The 17,385-nt window shown below is 32.7% G+C and overlaps 3 protein-coding genes across 3 annotated transcripts; 2 read left to right on the top strand and 1 right to left on the bottom strand.

The window, feature by feature from the left end:
* Positions 1 to 112: 112 nt before the first annotated feature.
* Positions 113 to 1,203, top strand: LOC128202020 (probable H/ACA ribonucleoprotein complex subunit 1). The gene has a single exon (XM_052900810.1). It carries the CDS (start codon positions 190 to 192, stop codon positions 865 to 867), a length of 678 nt encoding a protein of 225 aa, XP_052756770.1. The 5' UTR covers positions 113 to 189; the 3' UTR covers positions 868 to 1,203.
* A 179-nt stretch (positions 1,204 to 1,382) lies between these two features.
* LOC113514745 (ER membrane protein complex subunit 5) lies at positions 1,383 to 2,783 on the bottom strand. Its single transcript, XM_026898845.3, has 3 exons — positions 2,497 to 2,783; positions 1,947 to 1,999; positions 1,383 to 1,834 (listed from the first exon to the last, which is right to left on the bottom strand). Exons 1-3 carry the CDS (start codon positions 2,573 to 2,575, stop codon positions 1,613 to 1,615), a joined length of 354 nt encoding a protein of 117 aa, XP_026754646.1. The 5' UTR covers positions 2,576 to 2,783; the 3' UTR covers positions 1,383 to 1,612.
* A 1,440-nt stretch (positions 2,784 to 4,223) lies between these two features.
* On the top strand, positions 4,224 to 17,365 carry LOC113513573 (sodium/potassium-transporting ATPase subunit beta-2-like). Its single transcript, XM_052900806.1, has 6 exons — positions 4,224 to 4,406; positions 6,345 to 6,602; positions 7,978 to 8,158; positions 8,955 to 9,069; positions 10,018 to 10,177; positions 10,592 to 17,365. The coding sequence occupies exons 1-6, from the start codon at positions 4,271 to 4,273 to the stop codon at positions 10,693 to 10,695; spliced, it is 954 nt and encodes a 317-aa protein (XP_052756766.1). The 5' UTR covers positions 4,224 to 4,270; the 3' UTR covers positions 10,696 to 17,365.
* Positions 17,366 to 17,385: the final 20 nt, after the last annotated feature.

Below are 17,385 nucleotides of genomic sequence, written 5' to 3'. Positions count from 1 at the left end.
TGAGTTTTTTTTATGTTACAGTGACATTAAATTATTAGTCATAAAAATTTGTAGTAGCTTTCTTTTTATTAAACATTTTGGGGTAAATATTTTTGTAGTAAGCAACCCATAATAAACCACCACTTAAAGGCGTGTTGTTTGAAGTTTTAGGTTATTTAATTTTAGTGTTTTCAAATATTGTATGAAACAATGTCGTTTCGAGGCCGTGGCGGTGGTGGCGGTGGTGGACGTGGTGGATTTGGTGGTCGCGGCGGAGGCGGAGGCAGAGGTCGAGGTGGATTTGGCGGTGGAGGTGGTCGTGGACGAGGCGGTGGCGGCGGTGGAGGTTTCAGACAGCAACAAGACTATGGACCTCCAGAATCAGTTATCCCTCTAGGACATTACGGCTGGACTGTTCAAGACGATCTAGTTTGCAAGGTGGACATAGAGGATGTGCCTTACTTTAATGCCCCTATATATCTTGAAAATAAAGAACAGATAGGAAAGATTGACGAGATATTTGGCAACCTGCGAGACTATTACGTGTCTGTGAAGCTCGGGGAGAATATAAAAGCGAAGAGTTTCAAAGAGGGTCAACAATTTTTCATCGATCCAGCAAAGTTGTTACCTCTGAAGAGGTTTCTGCCACAGCCGCCAGGTGCCAAGCGTGGCGGCGGAGGCCGAGGAGGCCGTGGGGGACCACGTGGTGGACGTGGGGGTGGTGGTGGATTTGGAAGAGGCGGTGGCGGCGGCGGTCGCGGGGGTGGTTTCAATAGGGGAGGGGGCGGGCGAGGCGGTGGCGGCTTCAATCGCGGTGGTGGCGGTTTTGGTCGAGGCGGCGGCGGAGGGCGAGGTGGCGGCTTTAGAGGTGGCCGCGGTGGAAGATAGTGAAATTGACCACTTATTAATAGATCAGAGTATTGACAGAATGTTTATAATGTGCATATTAAGGACACATATTTGTGGATGGCCCTCGCCATCCAAACAGTGAACTATCCTCTATATTTGGTGTATATAATCTAGATATTAAATTCTTTAGATCTTAATTTGATTTTTGATATATTTTAATATCAGTAAAATATTAAGAAACAAATTTGTCATAAGTAAAACATGTTTTGTTGTTGTATCACTCCGATATTCTATTCCCTGTTCATACATAAAATTATATGTTTGTATGGCGAGGGCCAACATAATGTAATAAATAAAATTGTATTTTTAATTATATGACTATAGTTTTATTATATCTTACACATATCCTTAAGAAAAATTATAGATTAGATGTACATACACATACATTAACAAAAACTGCAACCTTTTTAAATAGGTATCTTGTATCTGGCACTAAACAATCTTAGTAAATCTTTTCAAAATTTACTTCATTATTAAAAATTAAATAACAATAATTAATACCAAAAACCATTTATTGTAATATATTATTCATTTTATGTTATTTTGAAGTTGTTCTAATAATCAGTTAAATGAAATTGAATTTAATTATAATTGAAACATGTATATTTTTAAGAGAACAGACTTGACACTTGCTATACAGTAAAATAATGATGTTTTAACAATTTAACCCATTCATAATTCATCTCATTATTACTATGTATCAACATTTAAATAAAAATAATAGTTATTCTAAATTCTCTAACTCTGCTTTACTAGAACTAGGTACATAGTCATATGCCAGAGCTCTCCCTCTATGGTTGAACATATAGAATGATGGCAGATTCCTCTGTGTCTCCCAGCGTATAGTGTTCAGTTCAGCTGCAGCAGGAATTTCACGCAAGTTGCCAGCCACGTTGAGTACTCCCCACATGACAGCAAATAAACTTACTACAGCTTGTATAACAATCTGGAAAATTATTCATAAAATTCAATTAATATGATTTCTCTATAACAAACATTATTATTACATTGATTAAGTGACATGATGATGATGATTTTTTAATTTAATTTGAACTTACATCTAAGGGCAGTGTTGTGAATTCCTGTGAAGTAATTCTAAGGTAAGAGCGATCTGTAAAGAAATATTTAGGTTGTTAATTTTAATGATAGAAAAATGTAAATAGAAAGGCAAAAACAATGACTGAAAAAAAATAAGAACATAATGTTGTACCAATTTTTTAATATTACAAATTAATTTATTACAAATATTAATAAATTTAGATATCCAAATATTTAGAATGATAATGTGTGAGGAATGCTATAGGAGTTCATATATTATGTTGGATCTATGGTGCTATTAATGTGTATAGTTGAATGATGAATTATCACTTTCCATGAGGTTGGCTATCAGATTGCAATTCCAGGTTAAATAGAAAATAAATACAGTCATCATTGCCTTAATCATAGGTTATTTATTAAATGCTCCAATTTTGTAATCAAGTATGTTTAAGATCATAATACCCGTAACTCTATGGCGAGCTTATAAAATATTTTTTTTGCATTTAACTAGTAGTTTTAATAGATAACATGTACATAAATAATTAAGTAATATGATTTTCTTAAACTTACGTTGAGCTGCTGAAAATGCTGAATGAAATAGAGAAATGAATCCAACTATAACAATAATTTTATTTAATGACGATGCCATTTTATCACAAGTCAGTAAACAATTAAAATGAGATAATCGTGACAAATTGTTAGTGTCTAGCTTTAATTATATTCTCAGTAAGTCTTTATAAAATGTAAATAAATCGTAATAATAGGGCATTATACAAGTAATTCTAAATTTCTGAAATAAAATTCCAAATTATAAATATTCTATATAGCTTGACTTTGACGTATGGGTAATCATGTCATGATTTGACTGATAAATTGACAGTTAACTGTCAAACCAAATTAATTTATTTTCAGAAATCTTTGTTTATTTGTTTTGTGGGTTTAAGACAACTAGTACTTTTGCCCTTTATAGACAGTCAAACTATAATTTTATTTAAATAATTGAGAACGTTATTTTAGCATGTAAGACAAGACCAAAGGCATTATAGACAGCCAAGTAGTTTAAATCAAATATTTTGTTCTCCTTCTTAGGTTTAAATCAACACGCATCAAATGACAGTTGTAAGAGAAAGATTTTCTAAAGACAAAAATTTATAAAGCTGCAAAGTTCCTTTGCCTTTTCCATTGTGGATAAATTAATGCTACTATTACTTTTGAATGACATGCGGTATTGAAGCGGTGGATTTGAAACATATTTTTTCCTCATATTCAAAATTTAACTACATCTTTCTTTTTAATCATCTCCGATTTATCTTTGTCCCCTTCTCAACTTCTATTCTTACCCTATTTTCTCCTAATGACAGAGTCATTATTGATAAAATACTATAATCATATATATAATTTTTTTTCACTTTCACATTTATAATATTAGTAATAATTTAATTCTAATATGATAATAATGCTTTGAATTACAATAAAAATGTAATTTAAGGTGTATTACAATAAAATAAAAATTACAATAATATGATAACAATATTAAAATTTAATTACATGATACTATAAATGATTATATATGATTATATGAATATAAATACAAATACAAAGACTTTATTGTGGATCATAGGTTAAATTAAGGTATTACATGAGTTAAATAGTATCTCCATATCCTGCTATATAAGCGTACAATATATGGAACAGTTAACAGTATACAAAACATAACATTTAAAATTATACAGTGAAACAAAATATATTTAGATGAGACATTATTTTTTACAAATGATGACTATTTATCTTTATCATTGATATATTCGTCCAAACTATAATAACATTTATTTATTAACATATCAAGAAGGTTCTTTTTAAAAACATTTCTAGAATACGTTTATAGTTCTATCAATTAGATCCCTTAAATATCTATAAGTATATTCTCATATTCACATAAGTATATTCTTATGTTCTACCCTATATATCCTCTAAATATCTTAAGCTTAATCATTATCCTTTTTACATTCGCTTGAGATAGGGATTTTTATTATTACTGTCATTTCTCCGTTTTGTTTTTGGCATAATACCCTAATATCGGGGTGAAATACCACTGAATAAGAAAAAATGACACCTCGGATTGACATTGACAACTGACTTAGCTGTAATTGACAGTATTTGATAGTAAAACAGTTTGAATTCTTTGATTTTGTATGTGTATTGTCGGTAACAAATGTTTACAGATTTTTCCTATCTTAGATTCTCTCTCAGAAAACTTCTAAAACTGACTTTGTGTAATTTTATATTTTTGAAACAATTGTTTGTGTAATTTTATTTTTTGAAAATAGTGTATTAAAATCACACAATGTATCGAAATCCTGGTTTGCAAGAGTTTCAAGTTGAAACAAAACCGTCTAAAAATGCTACGAGATGGAAATGGACCAATGCCTGTTATGACGAAAACACGGGAGCAATTTTCGGGCGAACACCTGAAAGATGGGGTCAGTGAACTCTTTCATATTATTTACTGAAAATTAATGTATTGTTTTGAATTTAATTTATGTCAATTATTGTATGTTTCTTTATTATATTATATTTTTACTAGTTATTCTAGAAAAACTATTGCATAGGGGCGTGGCTTTCACGATTTATTTTTTATGTTTTGTTTTACTAGGGAAGTATTTGGGTTAGTCGTTACCTTCAGGGGCGGTGATTTAAAACTTGTAAAACTCGAAAAAGAAATTACGATGGTTAATCACTATATATTTATATATAGTGATACAGAAATGGTCTTTTTGATGATAAGTGGCAACTAAATTGTTGCAGGGGATGGGATTGTTAATAATGGGGATTAGTAGCACCATTGTTACATAACAGCCTGGTAGGGCTTCTCACAGTTCCTCCTGGAAACCATTGTCCTTAATTCCTAGTGAATTTAACGCATGGGGGGTATTATGGGCGAAACAATATACTCTGTTATGTCCATGGTACTGCTCATGTCTATAGACGACGGTTACCACTTTTCATCAGGTGGGCCGTCAGCTTGTTTGCCATTCTAAGTTGAATAAAAAAAAAGAATTTATTATAATGAGCTAATTGACCTGCCTTTTCATCTTCACCTATTATCTTTCACTGAAGCCCCGCCAGAGTACACTGATAGCACAGGTAGGCTTACCATCTCATTTTCACCAATAAAAAAATATTCTTGTGACACCATCTGTACTTAATGTAGGGTTAGTGTGTACCCTTAAGATAGATAACTAAGTTGTCAAAAAATGGGCCACTTATTGCAAAAGTTATGGAGAGTGCATGAACATTTCAGATATAATCTGTCAGATGGGAGTCACAGTATAATCAGATTATACTGTGACTTCCGTCTTATGACTCTGATAGAACAGCTCTCACATTATTATCACATATAAATAAGTAGATATAGAAGCCTTTTAAATAATTAAATTTGGATCAGTGCCACAGGACAGATCACACTAATTGTTGCGTAAATAATTACTTGTTGTGTGGCTTTAATGCTGGTTAATCCATTTTGGAAGCCCCACATAATATGCGCTATATTGAAGTGTAGTATAATAAAATTCTATGTCAGAACACATACGGGACAATATTACATTTATTTATATTTTATTGCACGACTTACAAAAGTAACAAATACAGAGAATTTTACCAGAGGGACACTTTGCACAAAAGTCGTTTGCTTGGGTACCTCTGTCCCATTCGTGTTTCAACCGTGAAGCAGTTGTGATTGCATGACTGTGTTTCAGTTTGAAGGGTGGGATATGGCGTGAATTTACTGGGTACAGAGGAATAACACCTGAGTCCTCAGGAATGGCAACGCATGGGGAGTATCATGGGTGAAACAGTATACTATGTTATGTTGGTTACCACTTTCCATCAGAATCATCAAAAAAGAATGTGAGACGTTTGTTGTAAAGAAAACAGTCTAGTAGTAGATTCATAAAAAAAATTGTGATTTAAAAAAGTTTTGTAAATAAATATTTTATTTGAATGAAGATTATTAGATAATAAAGACTATTCTATTCAAAAAAGACTAAATTCTTTGAATTTTTTTTTTATTTTTAATATATCTTTTTAATTTATTTAAGTTTTTAAATTATACTGCCAGGTTTCCAACATAGTTTACACTATTTGCCAAGTAGTTTGTATTTCATCAATAGGAAAATAGTTCTTATAAACCATAAACTTGACAATTGATTGTTCCTTTATGGATAATTCAGAATTAAGTTTTTCTCTTCTTGAATCTGTCATTTAAAAATACTGTTATTATATCTTCAATAAAGCCTTTTTTGTACATATGTACATTCTGTATAAATTCTCCTTGTATACATCTCTTGTGTATTATTATCTTCTATTTCATGTCAGATTACATGAATGGATCTTGTGATATTAATTTTATTTTGTTCCAGGAAAACTCTTTATGTTCTACATAATATTCTACTCAGCCCTGATAGCTCTGTTTGCTATATGCATGGTGACATTCCTGCAACATTACATCAACCCTCGTGTGCCCAGACTGCAGCAGGAGTACAGTCAAATAGGCACGAGCCCAGGATTGGGATTCAGACCCCTACCACCTGATGTTCGGAGCACCCTCATCTGGTACAAGGGTACAGGGTACGACAGTTACAAGTATTGGGAGGACCAGCTCATTGATTTTTTGTCAGGTAAATAAACAAAGAAAATGTTTTCTTGTCAAATTATCATATGTTGTATTTATTGTACATAATTCATACTAAATACGTTAAAAGATTTAATATACAGTGATGGACTTATCCCATAAAGGGATCTCTTACAGTCAACCTTTGAGAAGCTGAAAGAAAACTGTAGAATGTACAAGGGCAATAACTGTACAGCTAAAGATAAACTAAATAATACCCAGTAAAAAAAGTAAAATGTAGCCCATGTTACTCTGTGATGTGTCTTTCTATATGTTAATTAATTTTTAAAATTGGTTATGCAATAAAAAAAAAGAAACATTTTTAATATTATTTATATGTGTACATGTACAGTTATAAAAAGTAAGGATTAAGGAAGTTTTTAAAAAGGGTGAATGAAAAAGAACATTATTAAAAACAATAGAGAATAGAAGAGGCAAAGTGCTAGCCTTGTACAACATGACAATTTTTTAAAAAGTAGTAGGTAAAATATAAAGAAAACTAGGTGTCATGGCGTATAGGGAGGTCAAAGATATGGCAAGGTATAGAGCTGGCTGTAAGAAAATGCATGAATTTGTTGCACTTACAAGAGGAAACTCTTAAGTAAAAAATACAGTTACACTTATTTTTCTATATCATTTGGAATTGCTATATGTTATATAAGTTTATTATTTATCTCTCTGAAACTGCAAAACTGATTTTAATGAATTTTTTTTTGTACACATATAATTTAAGTTGGAGAAGTGAATAGGATGCTATGTATTTCGATTATATGCATGTAGTTACTAGAGATAGATAGATAGATAGATTTATTTGAACATTGTTTTTACAGATATTGATTTATTGTAAAGTACAAATGTTTGCCTTATAGTTTAAAGCATGCAAATTCATTATTGGCTAGGTACTAGTTACATTACATTTAATACATACATATAAGTTACTTAACACTACATCAATTATTCATTCGATTAATAATAATAAAGTTATAATAGTATGTTAAAAATAAATCAATAACAATACATTAGATTCAATTCAATGTCATTGCTATTTAATAATAAAGTACAAATTATGTCATACTATTTTTTTTTGCGGCTCACTTTTGGCCACAACAGAATATCAGTGTTTTGTTCTTTTTAAAGCGAAGCAATAAGCTGAGTTGTGACCATTTTGTGTTACTGTGGCACACGCGTGATGGGAAAAAATTTTTAGTTATTTCAAGCATTTTGTTTTTGTTTTTTGTACATTTTTTTTTTATCTTTTTTAACTGTGCATTTATGTCTATTGTTGTTTGTGTGCTGTAAGTAATGCAAATAAATTATTTATCTATCTATCTATCTATATAAGTATTATGATCTATTGAAATAATTAATACATTCTGTTGCAGTGTACAAAAAGAAGGGTCAAACAGCTGGCGCCGGCCAGAACATCTTCGATTGCGACTTCGACAAGCTACCGCCGCCTGGCAAGGTGTGCGACCTGGACGTCGGCTCGTGGGCGCCCTGCATACAGGAGAATCATTTCTCCTACCACAAGTCCTCACCCTGTATATTTCTCAAAGTTAACAAGTAAGGTTTCATGTTATATTTTGGATCTTGTTATTATTTATGTTGTATTCACTTGTCCTCGAATTAAAAATGTGAGTGAAGTCGATATAACAATTTTTTGTTTATGGGTGATACTGGAATTGCAACCCCATCTGCGTTAACGGTGTACGCTCTCGATATCGCACCAGTGAGGGATGATAGGTAAGAATGAAAAGGCAGATCAGTTAACCCATCATGGTGAATACATCTGGAATTTAGTATGATGGTTTTCAGGGGGGGGGGGAACAAGGTGGAGGTTGACCTGATAGGCTATTTTGCTAGCAATGGAACTGGCAGTCCTCGTTACTTATAATATCTTCCGCCCTAGTTAGAAAAGTTAGCAGTGGGGTTGCAAATTCTTGTTACTAACAATTCCTTTTTCCATTATATTTGATTCTTGAATTTATTTATTTGAAAAGAATTTTTTTTATACAACTTAAAATGGCAAACAAGCTGATAGCCCACCTGATGGAAAGAGGTAACTGTTGCCTATGGACATGAGCAGTACCATGGACATAACAGAGTATACTGTTTCCCCCATGCGTTGCCATTCCTGAGGATTCAGGTGTTATTCCTCTGTACCCAGTAAATTTACGCCATATCCCACCTTTCAAACCGAAACACAGCCATGCAAATACAACTGCTTCACGGTTGAAACACGAATGAGACAGAGAAACCTAAGCAATCGACTTTTATACAAAGTCTCCCTCTGGTAATAATAAAAATAATAATAAAAAAATATCTTATTAAACTGTGTTATTAACAATGTAAATTTCAGAATATATGGTTGGCGGCCAGAGTATTACAACGACACCCAGAACTTACCAGCTGAGATGCCTCTGGACCTGCAATGGCATATCAAGAATACGACCAACCCTCTCTACAGGAACTATGTTGGTTTTTTTTTTTAATTTTATTATAAATAGCTTGGAATATAATGGCAAACAAGCTGATGGCCCATTTGGCTGGAAATAGTAACTTGTTTATATGTTTGAATAGACCCTTTTACCGCAGCATACCGTGTGTTCTCAACAAAGAATAGGTCTCCCCATTCCTTTCCACTGAGTGTCGTAAAGGCGGCCAAGGGAGGGCGAGGGATGGACAGCAGCGCCCCTCTTAAAATATCTCCAAAGCCTAACTGCGGTTGGCAATCTGCCTGCCAAGCGTAGCAACTATTGGCAAACCCTCCCAAGGAGGAGGCATATGTTCAGCAGTGGACAATTCAAGGCTGATGATTTCACCCTTTAAATGGAAATATAGTCATGCAAACGAAGATACTATATTTATTTTTACCACATATACATGTTAATAAAAAATAAAATATATTTATTTATTTACACTTTATTGCACCAAGTAAAAAGTAAAAATATATACTTATAGTTTTGCTACAATTATCAGTAGATTATTTATACAAGAGAATAATAAAAATTATAAAGAGATCTAGCACCCATTGTGGTCTAAATCGTGAAGCAGTTGTGTTTGCATGGCTGTGTTTCGATTTGAAGGGTGGGATGTGGCGTGAATTTACTGGGTACGGAGGAATAACACCTGAGTCCTCAGGAATGGCAACGCATGGGGGGTATCATGGGCGAAACAGTATACTCTGTTATGTCCATGGTACTGCTCATGTCTATAGGCGACGGTTACCACTTTCCATTAGGTGGGCCGTCAGCTTTTTTGCCATTCTAAGTTGTATTAAAAAAAAAATCTACTATCTATGGTCTATTTTCACATTTATGACTCCCATAAAGGTAAAATTAGACCACAGATCATGAATTGGATCATACGGGCCTTTACCCATGTTCATTGTCTAATAGTGACATTAATTATTTTAAATTCAGGTGTGGGTATCATGCTATGGCGAGACGCCGGCCGACAAGGAGAACATAGGACCAATAAAGTATCTGCCCAACCCCGGATTCCCCGGGTACTTCTACCCGTATCAGAACGCCGAGGGCTATTTGAGTCCATTAGTTGCTATACATTTGATGAAACCCATGAGTGAGTATTGACAAGAAATTATACTTATATTAATACATGTTTGGTGATATAATTCTTATTTTTTTTTTATACAACTTAGAATGTCAAACAAGCTGACGGCCCACCTGATGGAAAGTGGTAACCGTCGCCTATACACATGAGCAGTACCAGGGACATAACAGAGTATACTGTTTCACCCATGATACCCTTCATGCGTTGCCATTCCTGAGGACTCAGTTGTTATTCCTCCGTACCCAGTAAATTCACGCCATATCCCACCCTTCAAACTAAAACACCGTCATGCAAACACAACTGCTTTACAGTTGAAACACGAACGGGACATAGGTACCCAAGCAATCGACTTTTGTACAAAGTCTCCCCCTGGTATATATGATATATTGGTAAGATTTTTAACATTTTATTTTTAATTTCCAGCTGGTATAGTGATCAACATAGAGTGCCGCGCGTGGGCGAGGAACATCAAGTACGACAGGCGGGAACGGTTAGGTGTCGTCCATTTTGAAATTATGATTGAGTAGAAGCAATAATGAAGCCAAAGTGTGCCTGTAATGTAATATGAATCCTAACTCAGTGAAGAATTAAATGTGTTGTCATCTAGAAGCATATTGAGGTAATATAGTAAAAATACAGTATACGTAGTAATAAAGTACAGTATGGGTACTGCCTGCCGTCCGCTGCGATCTCTCCTCGCCGTCTGTCAAACATTCGACAGCGTCCAACTTTATTAACTACACACGCACACACTGTCACTTGTAAAGACGTTACTTGTGTCTGTAGTTGTGACAAGCATGGACGTTTTTGTACGAAATGTCCGGGGTGTGGAAAACTCGGCAAACATGTATCTTTTGGTCCATGTTTTGTAGACACATTAGATTGAAAATATTTGAACACGGAATTCTGTATTTGTGGACAGATTCCGCTACAAATAGGATTTTGCTCTGCGAACTCAAATGGCGCTTTTAAGTATAAGAAAAGCAATAGGCGACCAATGGTGGAGCAAATCTTAGTGATATTACCACCTCATTACCTTTCCTCAAAATGAAATGAAACAGCTAACAGTAAAGTCTGTTGGCGTGTTACTGTTGGCTATTTAAATATGTTTGTCCTTGCCAGTTTCCCACAGACTAGATTTTATTTATTTATTTATTTAAAATTTACTCACCACACTTACAGTTTCCCAAAACGTGTAGTGAGCCATAGTTTTATTTTACAAACTTACAAATTTTGTACAACATTTTAAAAATATATCTATTTTGTCATTAAATATGTCAATATCTGGCTGCTGAGCAATCAGAGAATTGAGCAGAGAAATAGCCTGATAAGTGGGAGCGAACTGAGCAGTACAGGTGCGAGCCGGCGGCGCCGATAGTAGTCGACACGCGCGCAGTCGCATGCAGCGTTGGGGTGCGTACAGAGAACAACGGCTGAGAGTTGCAGGATTGTCTATTCCGCCGTTGAGCAACCGATAATAGTGCATCGTCAAATTGCACTTCCGCCTTACCTCGAGCGTTTCTAGACCCACCATACCGGATACGAACAGTGATTCTTTGCATAGAGTAAGAATTCATGTTACATTAATTTTTTTTTTTTAGCAGGTAATTTGTATTATTTGCTTATTTGAAAATTATGAGCGGATATTGCGTATTCGCAAATCCTTTTTACTAAACGAAGCCTTTTTACTAACATACCGTACCTAGAGCAATAATATCAAAGAAACAAAACACAATACAAACTTATAAACTCATTATTTATTTGTAAATGTCACGGATTATACGCGGCTTATTTTGGAATGGTATATTAGGTTAAAATTATTGTAAACTTTTATTTTTTGTTACTTAAATAGATCGATTTTGGTGCTCTAGTGATTCGTTACACCAATTTACCTTCCGATTGTTATGAGTTCAATCCCAATACAATGATCAGGGGGGAAAGGGAAATTTTTAATTGTTAAGTCAATGCATCTGAATAACAATGGTTAATTATAAATAGTATAATTATTTTTAATATTTAGTTTTAATGTGTACAGTCAGCTTTATAAATATGCTAATATGTAATTTTATCGTCATACCACGGTACTGCTCATGTCTATAGGCGACGGTTACCACTTTCCATCAGGTGGGCCGTCAGCTTTTTTTTATATACAACTTAGAATGACAAACAAACTGACGGCCCACCTGATGGAAAGTGGTAACCGTCGCCTATAGACATGAGCAGTGCCATGGACATAACAGAGTATACTGTTTCGCCCATGATTCCTGCCATGCGTTGCCATTACTGAGGACTCAGATGTTATTCCTCTGTACTTTTAGTTGCTTCTGATGACATCCATGGGGTAGGAAGGAATAGCCCATTATATTCCAGGAGGATTACACGGCGAAATATGTAGTTATATATATATCATAATATATTTATTGTGTGGCAGCTGAGAGGGTAATTTAAACACAAATGTAATATTTTATTAAAACTAACTAGCAATGAGTAAAAAATTTGTAAACCCTATGATGGTGAAACATAGCACACTACATTTCTACAACATCAAATTTATAACTATATCTATATATGTTTATGCAAATAGAAGATTGATTGCTTGAAAATACTCAAGAGGTATAAATTTAATAATTCTAATTTTAAAATTATGTCTTTACGGTTCGTAGTTTTTTTTTCTTCTTTTGACTTCGGCTTTTTAGGGTAGCAATTAGCCATTTTCAAGTTTAATTCAAAACCAGGGAAATCGAGGTGGAACAAAACAGGATATATTCCTGTTTTGTTCCACTTCGATTTCCCAGAAAATTTAGGTATAGGATTACAGGATCAGGAGAGTCGAAAGAGAACAGGTAAGGTATCGTATAATAATAAATTAATATAGTAAATGAATACACATTTACATATAAAGCAGTCCGCAGTTATGACAGAGAATTATAAAGGATTTTGTATTTAGAAGAGAGTCTATAGCAGGATAGGTTTCTAAGAACAAGGAATTACATAGTAGGAATGGTAAAAATAAAAACTGTAAATCATATGGTTGCCTCCTTTATTCTTATGCAAATATAATTAGTAAAAAGAGGACGAGAGATACACCATCAGTTGCTGTTTTTCTTAATTCATACTAGACTAGTGTATAGAAAATGTTTGATATATCAATTATTTGTCAATGACAAATGTTACATTACTATATTATATATTCGACACAGTTTATGTAGAAAGTATGCAAGCAGGTTGTATCTGAATTTGGTAGGGTTATACGGCCGTATGACATTTTCCATGATTTACATTTTTTATTTTATCGTTCCTTCTATGTAATTCTTTATAGATTATCCTAATAGGATGTTCAACAATAGACAATTGTTCTTTATTCAATTTTGTTAATATTTATAAAGCTGACTTGCATTATTTGCGTATTAATAATTTTTAATTTTCCACCGTTTTTATAAGTTTTAAGAGGTAGCCTATATCTTTTTCATGTGTAGTGTACTTATAATAATTATAAAGTAGATAAATCTTTTTTTTAATCGTAACATAACACTGCATTTTAGTGTTAATTTATGTATTTTATAATGAGCAATAAGTACCTATAAGATTACGGTTATTGTGTAAGTACTTCTTCCGAGCCATAGATATAAGACTTTGATACAATTTTTTTTTTATTGTCTATGATTATTTAGAATGAAAGTAAACTTTTTTACAGCACAGAAAAAAGAATTTAATACATTTATATTTATTGTATTTATTTTTATTTGCAATGTAATATTATTTTAAAATATTATTAGTAGCTGACATAACAGATGTTCTGTAAAAAAAAAAGAAAATATTGCAACTAGGAACAGTTTATGGAAAAAGAAAAATGGACTTTTACATTTTCCGGACAATTTTTCCAGTTTTTTCTTTTCATAAATTTTTTTATAATGAATTTTTATAGCTGTTTGTTTTTTCTTTAATGAAAAATAAAATAAAAACCATCCTGGGATTTTAACAAATGTTTGAAAAAAAGTCACTGAATTGGTTCCGCTGTTATCAAGTTCGCGGTTAGTAACGCAATTTGCGATTAATTTTTATTATCTATATAAGATAGAACAAAACAAACGGTTTTTAACATATTCAATGCAATGTTGTATATCAACTTATTTTAAATATGGCAACTATGTTTTAATATTTATGCTACGAGATTCCCATGATTTAAATGAAATTGATCAATTGAAGCTCTCTTGTCCTTTATTTATTTTTGTTTTAATTTTTTTTTAATAAAAAAGTGGTATTTTTTTCTATCAATACTGGCATTTGTATTAAACATAGATTTTATTTTTTATATTCAGGGCTGTAGATATAATAAAAAAAAAATGAGAAATCACAGTCAAAAATGGCTTTGGCCCTCTGTTAGTCTTTTCTATATGTCTTAAAAATTATTATTATATATTAATCACAGATAATTATATAGATATATGTATGTAACATATCATTTCTTGCATAGATATTAAGTACTTACATCCGTCCATACAATTGGCGTATATTAATAGTACTGCAGCGGCCAGCGACTGAGGCATTGATGGACGAACGTGCAATTGTGGGCCGAGACGTAGCCGAGGCACACATACGTGAGTCCACCAATGCCTAGTTGTGGCCAAGGCTTGTATAGTACTTTTCTCAAACAATGCGCGGAAATCAAAAACACAATATTATTTTTTAAGTTCAATGACGAACAATAATAATTTTTCATTCGCGCTAATATTTTCTTTTTTTTTTTTTTCAATAAACAGCTTTCTATTTGCAAGCCAGTTCGAAATTTAAATAAAACCTTGTATTAGTTACCTCCTTGGTAGGCATGTTTCGAAGTAAAAGGTCATTCCATTTTTAAATTACAGGACAGATATGAGTTTACATAGTAATTTATTTGGCCTCAAAACACGACAGATATGGATTTTCATACAGCTTTTGCCGGCCGCTGCCCGCATGTATCTGGCCAGTACGGAAATTTTGATTTATCTCAAAGAAGATTGTAAAAATAATGCTCACATTTCCAAGCATGTTTGAGAAAAAGTTATTTTAAAAATGTATTTGCTTGCATCTTGAGGTGGGCACTAGACGATTCTGAGGTGGGCACGGCCCACCCGGCCCCACCACTAAATACGCCGATGGTCTATACAGACGCAATACAGGTTAAGCAATTACGTCCTGCACCGAATCTCAGTATCATAACTCTAAGACTGACTTTACTTATCCATTAAAATATATTTTATTCATATACCTACTATATTTTTATACAAATATGTATTGATAAAATTGCTTACATTGACCGTAGTATTTAAATATCTTAGATTATATAGATAGAGCATCGAGCCTCAAAAACGATCCCACTTTTTGTCAGCTAATTGTCAAATTAGATGACCTTTTTTATTAGTATCCAATATACTTACGCATAAAATGTATTTTGACATATTATTTAATAAATAAAATGAGTGTTTAAGCATTAAAAAGGTGCAGAATATATGAGACAAAATAAATATAGAAGTCATAAAGGAATCACTCATAACTATTTATCACGCAAAATTGTATGAAGAGGTTGGCACGTTTTTCTCGAAGTATTTCTATGGATACACTCTATCTATTAAATCTAAGGTAAATATATAATAACATTACTTCATATAAAACAAATTCTTAATTAAAAATCAAGAATATTATTGCATTTATTTTCCAGTGACCAGTATATATATTTTTTTTATAGCACTGCCATTAGCAATTGGTGTTGCTATTTGTAAATTGTAGCTAGTGATCCAAAACTAGTTACAATTAAAAAAGTAAACTAGTGTAAATTAGTAGAGTAGTATCTTTGGCAACTATAGATTTTTTTATACAATTTAGAATGGTAAACAAGCTGACGGCTCACCTGATGGAAAGTGGTAACCGTCGCCTATAGACATGAGCAGTAGCATGGACATAACAGAGTATACTGTTTCGCTCATGATACCTCCCATGCGTTGCCATTCCTGAGGACTCAAGTGTTATTCCTCTGTACCCAATAAATTCACGCCTATAGATAGTTGTAAGTGCCTTTGATTATATAATGAAGTAATGAATCAATACTATGAGTATATATTTTAAGAGACCATATATTATTATCTAGATGGAGCGTTCAGTATCAAAAGACGTCTTAAAAATAAGCGGTTAACTGTCTACTTGATTTTATTTAAAACAAAAGTTTGAGATTTTTTGGTGTTGCCAGTATATAATAATTATAATGTTTCTGGTATATTTTTTCATGCACGCACTGATATATCTCGTATGTCAATAAGGATGAAATTTATTATATAAATTCACTAATACTAGAAATAAAAATGATGGACAGTTTTTATCGAAGTATTTGTTTTGTAGGGAGACTCCATCTAGATAATATTAATTTGCGACTTTTTTTCAGAGAAAAGATATTCGCTCAGAAACAATGTACCACTCGATTGTCCGTCCAACAATTTTTTATTTTATTATAATAATATTATTGCCGTCCAAGAGTAATTTCTGTATTCCGTATTTATAATTTAAATAGTGTTAATGTGTACCAGTGTATAAGTTAATATTTTGGCGCCAATTGTGATGTATCATTTAAAAATTCAAAAAAGGCAAATAAATACATAGATACAATACATCTAGAGAAAAGTGAAACAATTACAGAGAAAAGAAATTGAAATATATACGTAAAATTAATTTTATTCATAATTTTACTGTTTAAACCATGTACGTATGTCTAGATTGAGCATTTCGTGACTAGAAAAACGTACCAACAACGTTCAACTAACTGTTGGGAGTCTTATAATTTTTAATTTAATATCCCCGTTTAAACACACTCGATGAACAGTGTCATTGTTGACTGCATTGATTTTTTTTAACGTTGTACAGTTCGAAAACTAATTAAAATTAACCGAACACTGACAACACACATAGAAATATTATGTTGTTACCACGTCGTCAAATAATCATCTCCAATTTTAATTTTTGGTGTGTTTGAAATGAATATTCTTTTATTATAATATTTTATGGTCTATGTAACAAAATTTATTTACACAAGAATATGTTGGGCGTTTTTGGCGAAGCGTTTATAGAGAGCAGCTCTATCTAAATGTAATTGATCTGTGTGATACATCATAACAAGCGTCGATATTGTGCCTTTTATGTGTTTTCTATGCAATAAAATTAAGATATATATTCATTTTGTTTTATTTCTT

The sequence above is a fragment of the Galleria mellonella genome, unplaced genomic scaffold, assembly GCF_026898425.1.
Source record: "Galleria mellonella isolate WM207_F2 unplaced genomic scaffold, CSIRO_AGI_GalMel_v1 utg654, whole genome shotgun sequence".
Classification (NCBI taxonomy): Eukaryota; Metazoa; Arthropoda; class Insecta; order Lepidoptera; family Pyralidae; genus Galleria; species Galleria mellonella.
The sequence above is the reverse complement of the archived record's forward strand: the minus strand, read 5'-3'. Positions and strand labels throughout refer to the sequence as shown.

What these genes read in the sequence shown, in the direction of transcription:
- LOC113513573 (XM_052900806.1), top strand. Translation starts at nt 4,271, where the DNA reads ATGTATCGAAATCCTGGTTTGCAAGAGTTTCAAGTTGAAACAAAACCG. An exon ending in GCTCATTGATTTTTTGTCAG is followed by an intron (nt 6,603 to 7,977) that starts GTAAATAAACAA and finishes ATTCTGTTGCAG; the next exon opens with TGTACAAAAAGAAGGGTCAA. An exon ending in ACATTTGATGAAACCCATGA is followed by an intron (nt 10,178 to 10,591) that starts GTGAGTATTGAC and finishes TTTAATTTCCAG; the next exon opens with CTGGTATAGTGATCAACATA.
- LOC128202020 (XM_052900810.1), top strand. Translation starts at nt 190, where the DNA reads ATGTCGTTTCGAGGCCGTGGCGGTGGTGGCGGTGGTGGACGTGGTGGA.
- LOC113514745 (XM_026898845.3), bottom strand. Translation starts at nt 2,575, where the DNA reads ATGGCATCGTCATTAAATAAAATTATTGTTATAGTTGGATTCATTTCT. An exon ending in AGCATTTTCAGCAGCTCAAC is followed by an intron (nt 2,000 to 2,496) that starts GTAAGTTTAAGA and finishes ATTTCTTTACAG; the next exon opens with ATCGCTCTTACCTTAGAATT. An exon ending in TCACAACACTGCCCTTAGAT is followed by an intron (nt 1,835 to 1,946) that starts GTAAGTTCAAAT and finishes ATAATTTTCCAG; the next exon opens with ATTGTTATACAAGCTGTAGT.